This window comes from Nuphar pumila, chromosome 2 (assembly GCF_984573655.1).
Source record: "Nuphar pumila chromosome 2, dmNupPumi1.hap1.1, whole genome shotgun sequence".
NCBI lineage: Eukaryota > Viridiplantae > Streptophyta > Magnoliopsida > Nymphaeales > Nymphaeaceae > Nuphar > Nuphar pumila.
This window is the reverse complement of record NC_143250.1, coordinates 33,870,682-33,886,488: the sequence shown is the minus strand read 5'-3', so window position 1 is coordinate 33,886,488 and position 15,807 is coordinate 33,870,682. Positions and strand designations below refer to the sequence as shown.

At 34.7% G+C, this 15,807-nt stretch overlaps 1 protein-coding gene across 1 annotated transcript in view; it reads left to right on the top strand.

Moving 5' to 3' along the window:
• The window catches only part of LOC149845214 (phragmoplastin DRP1E-like), a 32,351-nt gene extending 31,415 nt beyond the window's left edge, over nt 1-936 (top strand). Inside the window, exons 13-15 of the mRNA XM_089995613.1 lie at nt 7-57; nt 163-531; nt 655-936. Of these exons, the coding sequence (XP_089851739.1) occupies nt 7-57; nt 163-531; nt 655-783 (549 nt within the window). The 3' untranslated portion in view covers nt 784-936. The remainder of the gene's footprint in view (nt 1-6; nt 58-162; nt 532-654) is intronic.
• The last annotated feature ends 14,871 nt before the right edge of the window (nt 937-15,807 follow it).

Sequence of the window (15,807 nt, the reverse complement as noted above, 5' to 3'; positions counted from 1 at the left end):
TGCCAGGTGCATCTCGTCCTGAAGGAACTTGTTAGAAAGTCAATAAGTGAAACTCAGGTACACCACAGCCATGTCTTGTGCAGCCATGGGATGGGATGTGCTGCATGTTTTTTAATCTATTGCAATGTGACCCTTTTGTTTTCCTTCTTTAATTATTGACAGGAGTTGAGGCGGTTCCTGACCTTGCAAGCTGAGATAGCAGCAGCTGCTTATGAGGCTTTGGAAAAATTTCGTGAAGATGGTCGGAAGACAACATTACGGTTAGTAGAAATGGAGTCATCATATCTCACAGTTGACTTTTTCCGGAAACTCCCACAGGAGATTGAAAAGGGCGGAAATCCTTCTGCCCCCACTATGGATCGATATGCTGAGGGGCATTTGCGAAGAATTGGTTCCAATGTGTCTGCTTATGTGGGGATGATATGTGAGACATTGAAGCACTCCATTCCGAAGGCTGTTGTCCATTGTCAAGTCCGAGAGGCCAAGCGATCATTGCTTGATCACTTCTACTCACAAGTTGGGAAGAAGGAGGTGCTTCTGTTTTCCCTTTTCTCTTGGTTTTCATGTGTTGGGAGTTGGGTGGAGGTTCATATTGCACCCTCATTCTCATGTGTCTGACATATATTTGAATGAAATTGACACCTTTTTGTGCAGGGGAAACAACTTGCGGCATTGTTGGATGAAGACCCTGCACTCATGGAACGTAGACAACAGTGTGCCAAGAGGCTTGAGTTGTACAAGTCAGCTAGGGACGAAATAGATGCTGTGTCATGGTCTAGATAAAGATCACAAATATATGTACCATAATGATCTCCAATGGTGTGAAGATTGAGTTTGAGGTCAGTGTATAACTGACCATATGTCCGTTTATGTTAATTGACTTCTGAGATTGTACAAACGTTTGTTGTTTTAGTTTGTGTGATCAGTTGCATTTCATTGAACTCTGTATTCACTAATTTGAGTGTTTGAATAGTTTATTCATTAGCAACTTGCCTATGGCTATGGAAACTACTTGGCTATAATCTTCCTGATTTTGGGCATCTGAGTTCCCCATTCTCTAAGCCCTATTGTAAGTAGTGGAGCTGTGTAGTGATTGAATGAGAAAGAATGCATTTGATTGGTTTTTTATTTGTTGCATTAGGGTTTTCAATATTTATGTTGTAGTAGATCCATCTCTGCATGTGTTCTTCTGTATCGGAACCATTCCAAGTTTCCAACATTACATAAATTTGTTTATTTATTTTCTGACACATGCCTTATTAATCACAGATACCTGGTGACTATTCAGGGTATGTTTGATGGCTTGTCCATGGTTGGACGAAATGAACAAAAAGAACAGAACAGAACATTTGTTCATTTCGTTCCATAACAACTGTTCCAAGTCCAACGTTTGTTTGGATCGTACTCAAATGCTATGTTCCAAATGTCCATTGTTTGATGACGATGTGCAAACAACTTGGACAGTCATGAATAATGGGTCGAATTACTTGGTTTTGGATCGTAACCGAATACAAAAACAATAAAAATCTGTTGAAAAAGCATCAAAGCACGTTTAAAAGACTCATTGACAGGAAAATTGTGCGTACATGGATACAACTGACGACCCCACACAGGAGACTCCCATCCATGATTCCCTGCATGGATCACCTCCGCTCGCTTTCCAACCAGTTAACTGAGGTGGTTGGTTCAGTGAGTTGTATATAACTTTGAGGGCTTGAACTAAACAAAAAAGGGATGATGGTGGGTACTATAGATTAAACCAAAAAAGTGGTCAAAGCTGCAATGGATAGAATCATTCTTCTGATGAAAAGAAATTCAACTGCATTCTTGTTTTATAGTCAAGACTTACACATTCCACAACTAATATTATTTATGCACATCAAACAAGCGACACTGCAGATAAATAGTACTTGAAATTTTAACATTTGGGAGATTACTGCATGTTTTATAGTCAAGCACTGTTCTTAACACTATGCTAACCAAATGAAGATCAATAAATAGTAAGGTATCAACCGAAATGGGATATTTTAATGAACCTTTTTATGCCCTTTTTCAGAATCCTACAGTTAAAGAACTAATTTTTCCAAAATCAAACATGAATTTTTCTATCATGGTTAATCATAAATTGATAGGTACAAAAACTCAGATACCAAAACCAAAATTATACTTTTATAACTTCTCCTAGAGACCATCTTCATCTACCATTGATGGTGGTGATGTCTTTTTGATTATTATTGTTGAAAATGCAACCCCAACAACAGCCATAAGCAAACCATCAAATGGCAAAAAGAAGTGGCAAAAAGACATGAACAGACTGCAACTAAGTAGAACAGATAAAACCATTTTCTCCTTTTCATTTCTTTAACACATAAATAAAACACTAGTCAGGAAATGCAGGAAGGATATCCATTTCTTCCATTGCAACCAAAGAGAAAAACCAGATTTTGATCCGAGAAATACAAAAAAAATGCATAAACAAAAATGGGTTTTTTCCTCTTCTGCTCGTTATTTTACAAAATGCAAGAGCCAGGAAGAAATTACCGTCGGCTTGATCAGTGGTGGCGCGAATGACAGGCAGAAGAAGCAAAATCCAAAATGGCAAGAAACTCATTCTAAAGAGACCTTCCATCTTCCTCTTTCATGGTTACAAACACTCCATTTTCTTCTTCCCTTTCTCCTTTTCCCAGAAATAACAACAAAATCTAGAGAGAGATTCTCCTTTTCACATAAACAACAATAAAATCTAGAAAGAGATGGATAACTGCCTGCTTCTTCTCAGTTCTATGCTTTCGTCAACATCCGTCAACAACGCATGGTAGGTCATATGAAAGGTCGACGGGGCGGCAGAGTCACCGTTGCCAGCGGCAGACGAGGAGGAGGAGCCACCGTTTTGCTGCCGAAGGGATGCCCCCTCTTGGCGCCAAAGGCGGTGGTGCCACCACCCATCGCTCCAGCGTAACCCTTGCAGAGAGAGAGAGAGACTCATCGACGGCCCTTTTGTCCCTGTTCCTGTTCTTTTTGTAACAGGGGGAGAGGTGGATCAAAAATTACAAACCATTATGGACGCGGCAGACGCACAGAACGCCGTCCACTGCGTCCAACGTTTGTCTGCTTTTGCTGTTTTCAGCAGGATTTCCATCCGAATCCTGCTGAGAAGAGTGCATCAAACATGCCCTCAATGTTCTGCTTTAAACAAAGTTTTGATTTCTACACGATTCACTATGTTTGGATTTGCACTCCAGGTGTTGAATAATCAATTTTCTAATTCAATCATTTCTTTGGTGGGAATGATGTTCTGAATGGACGGCCAAGTTGTTTAGGTTACCGGTGACGTGATGAGTGCCACCAGTATCGGGATACCACTCGAGATCACCTGCATGCTACTGTTTTTCAAATTGAGGGGAGACAAAATATATGCTTGGTCTGAACCAGGCCCAGAAGACGCTTGCACATACTTAGAGAGATTATAACACTGGTGAACACTATGCTCGGGTTTCTTGCATAGCTGACAGACCACACGTCCAGCAGGCCTACCTCCTCCACGAGGACCAGAATTTGGAGGTGACGAGTTGCGACCCCCTCTGCCTCTATTCCGATTTTGATAACCTCTTCCTCTAAAGTCATTACTTCGGAACTGTTGTCGGGCAGAGATGTTTGCATATGGTGCAACATCAGACGAGTTCTCATTCATGCTTGAGAGATGAGCTTAATGAGTGAGCAATAAGCCATATAACTCGTCTAGCGGGATAGGCATAGACCGGATCTCAATCGTGGTCTTAAAAGCATGGTATTCATTTGGCAAACCTTTCAAAACTTGTATTATCAGATCATCTTCATCGACAGGCTTGGAAGCAACTGCCAATTGATGGACCAATGACTCGCTTTTTGAATATATGAATCAACTGACAATGTGCCTTTCTTAAGGTCTTATAGTTGGGATGTTAACTGCATAATCTGTGACCTTGAATGGGCTGCATAGGCACGTTTTAAGGAGTTCTACACTTGATATAACGAATTCAATCCCACGACTTGAGCATGAATAGGATCGATCAAAGAGGAAATTAACCAGCTTAACAAAAGCTGGTCCTATTTCAACCACTTGAGATACTCGAGAATAATACTCGAAGTATCATCCAATTGCTTGGGAGGAGCAGGTTTGGAGCCATCCCACAAAACCCATGAGATCATGAGAGTGAATTAAGACTCCCAAAAAGGATAATTTTCTGATTTAAGCTTTACTGAGAGAAAGTGATGCACATTGTTCATAGGGGCAAAAGACGACATATACCAGATGCAGCAGTTTGATCACTGGCAGGGGTCACGATAGAAGAACTTGTAGATGATGACTACTCCATGGAAGTGACTCTGGTACCATAAAAGAGACTAAAAGGATGATGCACACACTCACAATCACACAAAATACAAATCCATATACGTGGTTCAATTCCTGGAAGAATCTATGTCCACGGGAAGTGTCTCAACTCTCTAAACTCTCTCTCATTCATGATAGAGAGGAGCGGAGACAATATATATTAATTTAAGTTACCCCTCTACACATTTTTTGGTCTTTGGAATGGATCTCACTTGTAGATAACAATATATATTCATTTAAGTTACCCCTCTACACATTTTTGGGCCTTTGGATTGGATTTCACGTGTAGATTTGGACTGATCTGAACTGATGCTTGATGAGAGATCTGAACTTTGGTTCTCTAACATCTTTCTTTTCTTTTCTTTTAGTGCCATTGGTTACTAGTTCGTCGGGTTCAGGGGGGAATTTATGGATCTTGCTTGGCTAGAGAGGATTAGCTCTCAATTCGAAGAGGATTACTTTTTTCTTTTGTACTATTCTATATGCTTGTGTTCTTCACTTCTTTTGGTTCTCTATGACAATTGTTTTCTCTTTTGGCATTTTCTATAATTTTTTAATTTTGCATTTTTTTGTTTTTTAAATTGCACTTTGCATATAGTTTTGAAAAGTGCCTTGCGGCCACACCCAACTGAGTCTTTACTCTGGTTGGCAAGGGAGGGGCATATTTTATATTCTCTTCCTTTGTATTTTTTATTAACAATGGTATTGTTATTCATTATTTGCAGAACACGACTTGTGAGAAGCATTGTGGTTTTTAGAGGATGAAAACCAAATACACATAGGGAATGGGATGAATACTGCAAACAAGTAATTGGGTTTAGGAAATCATGCTGTAAATCATTTTGTGCAACACAAAAAGCCATCTTAGGTTGATTCCAACAACAAGAGCAAGTTTTAAGTCCAGAAGATTACATGCACATGAAAATTTTCTTTTTATTATTTTTTTCCTCATGTTTTTGTACTTATGTTAACATTGATAGTGCATTGTTTAATCTTGTAATAAACACTCCTTTGTGCTTTTATTTTTTTCATGCGAAAACATAAGATACATGATTGTTGTGATTGACTTGTTTGGGTTGTTTTGACTATGTGGTGCATGATAGTGGACTAGCCAAGTGGTTTAGGAATCATGCTGTTGTATAGAATGGGTGATTCTTAGTGATAGGACCTTGGCTGACCCATGGGTGGTGAATTTAGCTAATGTCAAAGTGTCATAATCCAGGCACTTTGGTGTTTGTTTCTTTTGCCTGCCGGTTAAGCCATGGAGCTTAGGCAAAGGAAAATCCCAAAGGACTCAAACAAAGTTAGGACCGATCATCATATATATGGGAAGGAGGACCATGCAACCAAAGGTGCAACATCTTTAACCAATAATGATAATCAAGCGGCCTTCTTTCTCTAATGATTGAGTTTTTTTATCGGTTGGGCTCTACATATTGCATTTTTATCATTTATTTAGTTAGCAACATATTTTAGATTATAAAATTTTGATATTTAAATGCATTTTTAAAGCATTAAAAATCAATGGCTGACAATACTTTGCATTGTAAATTTTGAGCTATTCATTTTTCACGTTTTGAAAAACATGTCTAGATGTTGTAAAATCTTCATGTAAAGCATATTTTTTATTAAATACATTATAAAGAACAAATATATAAGGTCCCATTGATGAACAGCTCGAAGCTCGAACACCAAATAAGAAGAGTTGCCCGATCATCATTGGTTATAGATGTGGTACCTGCTTACCACTTTTATAGCCTACTGCCACCCTACCACGAGTGAACGAGTATTTTTCAGTTATTTTTCACAAATTTGGCCCTGCATATGTATTCAGCATGGTCGATAATCTGGCCCTGCAGATGTATTCGGCATGGTCGATTTGTTAGGAAACAATACTTTGATCATGTTTTTCATAAAAAAATATGATATTTTTAGCCTTAAATATTTATAAAATCTTAGACAGTTGATATTTAAACCTTATAAAAACCTACATGCTTGTTGGAATTGGATGATCCAGAAGGTGGATAGGTACAAATCAATTTGTTTCAGTATGAAAATAAGTGTTATTTAGCATGAATAGTAAAACCAGTTATAAGATTTAGCATTCAGATTTACAAATCGATTTATTTGCATAACGAAACCTTACGAAACTCATTCAAACAATACGAGTTTTGGTAATCCGATAGTGGAGGAGGAACACCCAGAAGGTAGACGCAGTCGTTGGTGGCAACAATGCTACCACTGTGAAATCGATGTCTCAAGGATGCTCCGACAACAACAGATGACGGCAAAGGCTGCTCTGACGACAGCAGACAAAGGCAAAGGTTGCTTCGAAGGTAGCAAATAACGACAAATGGTGCTCTGATGAAAGCAGACGACGACAAAGGAGGGTCTGGTGGCAGCAGACGACGACAAAGGGTGTGTCATCAAAGGGAGCTCCTGTTATAGCAGATGGTACAAAACTTTACTGCTTAGGGAAAAAATAGAACGTTTGGACTTTGAAGAGTTAACACCATTCTCGAAACGGCATTTCACTTTTCTAGATGGAGGATCTCGAACCACCATTTCACTTTTCTAGATGGAGGACATTTTTGTCCTTTTCTTGAACCATTGTTTCTTGGCGGGAATGGCGAGAAAGGGTACTTAAGTCTTTGCAACTGTACCATACTCCAATGCTAAGTGATGCCGCCACACACGAGAATACGAGCCCCATGAGCTTATATACGTAGTGCTCATTCGGACTCCCAAACATGCACTATAGCAAATTGTGCGTCTTCAGGAGGAACATATAACCTGCTTCGTGTAGAACTTAACTGGGTAGGAGAAAAGTGGGCCTAATATGTTCAGTTTGTATATATATATATATATAAAATGACCGTAGTGTTCTTATAAAATATCATGATTTTAAAAAATATCTCATAATTTATCAAAATCCTTTCCAAGTTTAAAATTTTTGATTCCCAACTTTTTGAAGAATTTTGGGTCCTGATTCCCAACACAATTTGCAAGAAAGAAAGACTCATGTAGCTGGTTGGTCATAACCAGCTTTTGGCACTCAAATCACTGGGAAAGTGTTGAGAGGATAAGTTCAAATGACATTATTAAAATGCCAAACATGGTGGTTGGAGTTTGAGTAACTAGTCAGACTACCATTCAAACCAACTCCAGCGCCCTTTCAATCATGCGGAAAGCTAGCTGTCTTGGCACTCTTTTTAGAACATTCTTAAAATTAGTAATAAACGGCCGAAAGACCTTTGGTAGGTGCCCCTCGCAGAGCTTGCATGTATATATATATATATATATATATATATATATATATATATATATATATATATATATATATATATGTGTGTGTGTGTGTGTGTGTGTGTGTGTGTGTGTGTGAACGGGAATTGTGCATTTCCAACGCTCTTTTTTGCAAATTCAATGCATTGGGCATAGTGAATTTGTTAGGAATCAACTGTTGTATTGTGTTTTTTTTTCATGAAAACTATGATTTTTGGATGCTTGAATATTTATGAAAATTACAAGTCTTTGATTTCTAGTTACTATATATATATATATATATATATATATATAGGGGAATAAAAACCTACTCAACAAAAGACCTCTAAAACCTACCCAATAAAAAACATTTATCAGATTTTTGGTGTTTTTTTTTTAATTCTGACCTTACATATGTGATCTATGTGTTTGTTTTTATAGGAATTAGTTCTTGGAGCATTTGATTCCGATGCATGGATATGTTTTTATAAGAGGATTAAAAAATCAACGGCCTACAATTTCATAAAATTTTTAAGCTCTAAATACTATTTTTTCATCCAAAATGCATGACTCAAGTGTCAAATTCTACTAAATCAATCATGCTGAACACATATGTAATGTCAAAATTTCAAAAAAATACTGAAAATCTGATAAATGTTTCTTATTTGGTAGGTTTGTGAGGTTTTTTATTGGGTAGGTTTTCATTTTCCTATATATATAGTAGTGCTCAAGTACTTGAACATTAAATACTTGACACACACTTGAACATGTTGGCCGTCCATTGCGCCCTTGATGGACCACCAACATAAAAAATGAGTTTTTTTGCCAAATGAGCAATATTGATGACAAAAGTCAGTGCTAAAGGTCAATATCGGTGACAAAAATCACCGCTAAAGGTCAATATCAATGAGAAAAATTGCCACTAAAGGTCAATATCGGCAACAAAAATCACCGCTAAAGGTCAATAGCAGCAATAAAAATCACTGCTTAAGGTCAATAGTGGTGATTTCTTTGTTGTTATTGCCCATTTGATCAAAAAAACTCATTTTCTATGTTATTTTTTTTTTACATTGGTCATCCATCAAGCGCACGAAAGACGGCCAACATGTTCAAGTATGTGTCCAATACCTAATGTTCAAACACCTACCGCTTTTCCTATATATATATATATATATATATATATATATAGAGAGAGAGAGAGAGAGAGAGAGAGAGAGAGATTGGTAGTTGCTCATATGTTAGGTGCAAAATGATATGTGCTAAATGGGTTTTTCTACCCTTGTGTTTTTTTTGCAGTTTTGACCCATAAATGTGTCGAGTATGGTCAATTTACAAAAAATCCACACCTGGATCATGTGTTTTCTATGAAAATTTTGATATTTGGAAACTAAAAATTTACAAAGATTTTGGACCATTGATTTTTTGAACCTTATAAAAACCTACCCATGTGTTGGGATCGAACACTTCAAGAGCTGATCCCAATAAAATCAAGTACATAGATCACATCTGTACGGTAAGAATTTAAAAATAAAAGGGAAAAGGATGAAAAACCCATTTAGCACGTTCATTTCGCACCTAATGTGTGAGCAGCTACCAATCTCTCTCTCTCTCTCTCTCTCTCTCTCTCTATATATATATATATATATATATATATATATATATATATATATATATATATATATATATATATATGTGTGTGTGTGTGTGTGTGTGTGTGTGTGTGTGTGTGTGCTAAATGAGTTTTTCAGGGATTTTTCATTTTATTTTTAGATTTTGACCGTACATATGTGATCTATGTACTTGATTTTATAGGGATCAGCTCTTGAAGTGTTTGATTTAGACACATGGGTGATTTTTATAAGGTTCAATACATCAACAGTCCAAAATCTTTGTCAATTTTTTAAGCTTTAGATATCATTTTTCATAAAAAAACACATGATTAAGGTGTGGATTCTTCATAAATTAATCATGCCCAACATATTTATGGGGTTGAAAATGCCAAAAAATCATCCGAAGGAAAAAAAAAACCCATTTAGCACATATCAATTTTACACAGGCGAACTTATTATCTAATGCTTTATATATATATATATATATATATATATATATATATATATATATATATATATATATAGAGAGAGAGAGAGAGAGAGAGAGAGAGAGAAGGTGGTAACTGCTATAACCATTTCTCGCTAGAACCCTCATCCTTTCTCCCTCTCATTGCAGAGATTCCTATGCATTTTATCTTGCAACATTCCAGTGAGGTTGCAAAATCTTTTTGATCAAAACTTAAGATGAAAAGTGAGCTGCATATGTTATCTTGCATTCTTAAGGATTTTGTATAATATATTTTTTGGCCATGTAGTATTTGTATTTAGTTGTTGTTGATGATTTATGTTTGTTTTCTTGTGTTTTATTTAATATTAGGCACTAAATTGTATATTTATAGTTGTTTTATTTTAAGTAATGAGGTTAGGGTTGATTGTGCGCAAGCATTCAATTATGGTAATGGGGCTAAGGTTGAACTTGTAACGCCCCAAGATTTTTAACCTTTGAAAAATACGTAAAAAATAAAAAAATTTAAATAAATAGCAGAAATAATTTTAAACTTTGATTTAAAACCTCAGTCGGGTTACATTTTAGGAACCACAGTATAAATCAAGGCATAATTTAATTCAAACATGTATTATATACAAAGTCCTTTGCAAAAGTTTGGATAATTAAACATTTAGGATTAAAAAATAAAAAAAGTCCTAAAGTTTTCTCGGGATTTTAAAAATCTTGATTCTCTGTTGCCGCTCATTGTGAACACCCCAAATTTTCTAAAAAATTTAAAAAAAAAATCCTTTTTGCCCCTGACCCTCATCTTCTAAATAATTGGGTCAACTTCTGATAAAATTCCCTTCATTTCTCGAATTCACTGGTTAAAGATCAGAAATCTAAATTCAAATTCCATATCTGACCCAATCTCGGATCCAAATCCAATTTTGAGTCCGGATCTTCTATTTTTCAAAAAACAAAAATCAATTCTTTGTATTTTCTCAGAGGTTTTATCTGGATCCAATCTCAATTTGAGATCCAAACTCAATATTTTCTCAAAATATCGGATTCAGACTCGTTTCTGAAACCCAATTTCTAAAATTTAATTATGTATTTTCGCAAAACCTTTTTTTGTAAAAACCCCCATTTTTCAAAACAAATATTTTATAAAAACTTATAAAAACCTTGTTTGGATCTTGTCTTTCAAAAATCCTTGTATTTCCCTCGTATATTTTTGGGTTTTTTCCTTCAAAAACAAATAAAAAAAAGGAAAACAAATCCAGAAATTAGCCTAAGCCCCTATTTTGAAAAACCTTGTAAATAATTACCACTATTTTGAAAATTTTTAAAAATCTGAGAGACCTCCTTTGAAATAGTCCCAACGACCTTTCGTTATAAAACACTGGATTTTAAAAATCCCGACCAGTCATAAGAAATTGGATTTTGAAAATCCCGACCAGATTTTGAAAATTCTGACCAGTTATAAAAGTGGAGGCAAGTAAATTTTCAAAATCCTTTTCAAATAAAGGTCAAGTGAGACCTTGCAAAAGAGTTTCTTTTCTTTCTTTTTTTCTCTTCTGTCTTATTTCTTAAGAAAAAAGGAAAGAGAGAAAAAGGAAAAGAAAATTTTTTGCATGATTACACTCATGTCCAATATCTATTATCGTGTAAGGTGTCCTGTACTTGGACCTGTATTTCTCCATAACATGGGTTTAGACTTGTAACAACTTGGTAAATATATACCGATTTCAGGTAACTTAAAATATCAAAACATATTTAGGAATTATGATTTATCTCTACTTTTGCAATTAAGATTCAGATCATAAAAATAAGCACAAATGTAATCAATATCATGCAAATAACCACTCATGCATTTAATACAAATAACAATTCATGCATTTAATATCAATGACATTGTCGACTTTTTTATTTGCAAGTAGTTATTCAAATATTAGAACTTTTGTTTTGATATTTATTAACCCTGCGGGTATTCGCAAGCCACTAGTCATCGTATAGCCGAGACCATCTAGGGGTTTATTATGTCATGTGTATTTTAATTACCCAAAATAACTAGTATATGAATCCCAAGGGGAATGGTTTGCAATTGGAAGAAATCCCCCATGGGCAACTAAAACATTGATTCAGATGTATCCTGAACTTCTGCAGAAGTTGGGGCAGTCAATTACCCTGGTCTCTAAAACCTACGAGTGACTGGAGACCCATGAGAATCTTTTGCTCCCAAAAATATTTTCACATGTCACTCGAGGCTTGTACCACCTACCCTCTCTAAGGTAAGCCAAATCTGCATTATGCCATGTGATTGATTAGCGACTTGGTTAATTTTGAATTATTTGATAAGTCTTAATGTTAATTTTATGTAATTTATGTTCTACTTATTGTGTTTATACTTCAGAACTTGCTTTTGGGTTGATGAGATGATATATTGGGGTTTGTAAGCATAAAATCAGGTATTGGATTATTGTTCTGTTATGATCTGAAATATATTGCTCAATTTTTTATAGGTTTCATGTTGATTTCAGAGTTATATAATGTGTTTTTAATTATAATATCATGCTTGGCATCGATTCTTTGTTTTATTGAAGTGAAGACCTGCATTAAACTCATTATTGAAGTGAAGGCATGCATTAAACCCATGTTTATAAATACCTTGTGAAACCTACCCAAAACTTTGATTATGGAGCTGCCGATTTTTTTGGAGTTTGTTCTTACATAGACAAATACCTGGTAGAGAACTCAGGGCTTGAGATACTACAAAAAAATTTAAAAATTCTCAAAAGTCGATAAAAATTTTGGCAGCTCATTAAAGATTGCATTTAGCATTTTCCAAGAAGTGTCTAGTCTATGAGCCCTTTTGATATTTTTGTAGGCGTGTTAGACCAGGGCTTCTGGGGACTGATTGTTAACATGTATAGAAGTCCTAGAAAAGAAAATTGGGTTGCAAAACTTGTTGATATGATTTTTGACACATTTTACAAAGTCTGTCATGAATTTGCTCTTACTGCTTTCTAAAAAGGGCTGCTATATGTAATATTATATATATATATATATATATATATATATATACATTAAGTGTTAATTACTTTGAGTTTCTCAATAATAATGTTTGTTGCATTCTAGATATTTTGATGAGTTGTGCATGTTGAACGAATATACAACAGTTTGGTACATGCATACCATAGTAAGATGGCACTCTACCACTCAATAGTTGTGTGTACATTACTATGCATGCTACCTTTGAAAAATGTCATTGCCTAAATGGTCATGAAGGATGTATAGATGATTGAATGCAATGAATGCTTGCTGATACTAAGAAGATGCATGTGACAACATCGATTTATCATACAATAATGAATTGAATCATACAATCGATTTATCATACCTGTATGCATTTGTGTAATGAATATGCATGTTGGATGACATGTGCATCACACGTTAAATTGTAAGTTATGTATATGTGTGTAAATCATCATTTCATATTATGAAAATGTAGGATGTGAATTTTAGAGTTTGCATGACACTTACGCACGAGTTGTAGCGTATATGTATGCGGTCTTAGTATAGACTATAATCTGAACATATGCTTGAGCCCAAATTGGAGGTCTTTAGCTATGCGAATGGCTATGTTTATTCATACATGCATGAGGTTTGGTTGATGATCTCTTAAAAGCTATGATTGATAAATTGTTAAATGTATGTATGATTAAGAATTAATAAATTTAAACTTTGCACAATAAGAACTAATTTTCTTAATGACTTACTAGAAGATCGTAAAGTGGTACTTTTTGCTCTGTGAGATTTTGTTATGAGCATGAAATGTTGCTCTTCTCCAGCCATGAAGATAAGGGAAGACTACCACTGGGATCATGAGGTGGTTAGTACATCGCCAACTAACGATGTTTGATATATCACATTAATGGGTTGGAAATTTCTTTTGTTAAAAGTTTGTCCCACACCCCGACATTGGTTTTTTCGAGCAAGGCCAGGTTAATAAAACAATGTTGTGAATATACTCTTCGAATATGGGATATAGACATGTCCTTGTATCCATAAGAATTATAAAAGAGAAACTAAAGTTGTTTTGGAAATAAGCATGTCATGCATCATATAATTAAGAAAAGTTAATTGAACTAAACGAAGCCACTCATGTATCAAGTTAATGTTTTTAAAATTATTATCCGTACATGCATTTAAGTTATTGTTCTATATCATGACTGAGATCATGATCGAATAAACTTGCAAGCATGTACCTGGTGTTTTGTGAGTCGCCTTTGTATGTGTTTACTTGAAATTTTATGTAATTCATTTTAGTGATACTATTGGTGGTATGGATCTATAGTAGTTCTGGAACACCCGTGTATGAGCATGTATATTACTCCTAAGTTTAAATGTGATGTTTATGGTGTTTCTACCAAGAACTCTTGTTTTTGACCCTCCACCACCCGCAGGTGATGCATAATGAAAGATCACGTTCATAGAAAAGCTGCGGGATGCTATCAACTACACATTTTGGGGTTCTATAATTAGAATTGAAAACTTTATTTATAATGTTTTTAACATGGTTATTTAAATTTCTCAAACTATGATTGAATAAATGGTTTGACTCATTTTCCAATATGATTTGGTTATCTTTACTTGCATTAAATAGTTTTTATAAAAACAATCCAAATGTGACAAGTGTAATGTGTTAGGCCTGTAACCCGCCCAAAGTTCTAAACCGTTATGCAATCTATATTTTTGTTGTACATTGATTTTTTTTTTTTGAAAAATTTGGTTTCTAATTTTGGGGCGTTACACAGACACTCACACACAAATGATTTAATCAAAGAAAAAAAATAGAGTATGCTATTGAACATGCAAAGATAACTGAAAAAACATGTAATTCTTTCTCAACATAACTAATTCATGCCAATGTTTAAAAAAAATAATTGATTCAAATAGTTGTTTCAAAAAAATAATAGGTCCAGTCGTTAAAGATGTGCTTACCGATAAAATGCCTTAGTTCTTAATTTTTTGCCGATGAAGTATCGTCGATGAATCGTCGTTGATGATTCACCAAAATAGTCATCGGGAGGAAATACATTGGGGACTATAAAAAACCTTAGTTTATGCAAAAATGGCATTGGGGTGCAATAATTTTTATATATAAAGGAATTTTGTGTTTAATGCTCATAAGGAAATCCGCAAAATCATATTCGCAATGACATGATTTGTGGACTTATTACCTAATTTGTGGACTTCTTGAGGATTATAAGAAATTCACACTATATCCTACAAAATTAGTACAATATTTGCAAAGTTATGATATATTAACATGAGGTTTACACTATATTTCATGAATTTCATGTTATATATGTGAATTTAGTACAATATTTGCAATGTTTTGAATTTTCTATTTAATAGAAGGTTCACAAATATATTTATGCAAATTTTATGAGGTTCACAAAAAAATCATGTGAATCTACTTTATGTGAGAGGGTGTAATACTTGGGAAGCATACCGATATATCGCATGAACCTCAGGAGGTCCGTTGTATGAAGGTTTAAATAGTTCTTTTAACGATAAACATTTGTAGTTTTAAACATTAGGCATATTTTCAAAAATTTTAGAGTTTTTTAGGAAACACATCATTTTTGTCATACTGTACAATCATTTTTTCATATATTTTATGTAAATTTTAACAGGTCTTCAAAATGTTCATGCAAGTCTCTTTGTTATTGTGATGTTGCGTCCTTCGGACAACATACATATCTATCATATGAACATCACTAGGTTTGCTTTTGCGATGGGTAAAAATATTTTAAAAGGTCAAGGATCAGAATTTTTGGAGGTAAGGAGGATTTTGACAAATTATGAGGCATTTCTCAAAACACACCATTTTACAAGTATAGTGTAATAATTTTCTATGTATATATAGGGCCACTAGAATATTAGAGTATGAAATGAGATTTTTATAGTTTTTTTTTCTTAAAATTCATAGTAAGGATGTGATCTAGATGCTTGGTTTTATAAAGATAGAATCTTGGGTCATCTGATTATGATGCACAAGAAGAATCTTTTAAGGCTTGAAAAATCAATTGCTTAGAATTTTCATAAATATTTAAGCATCCAAA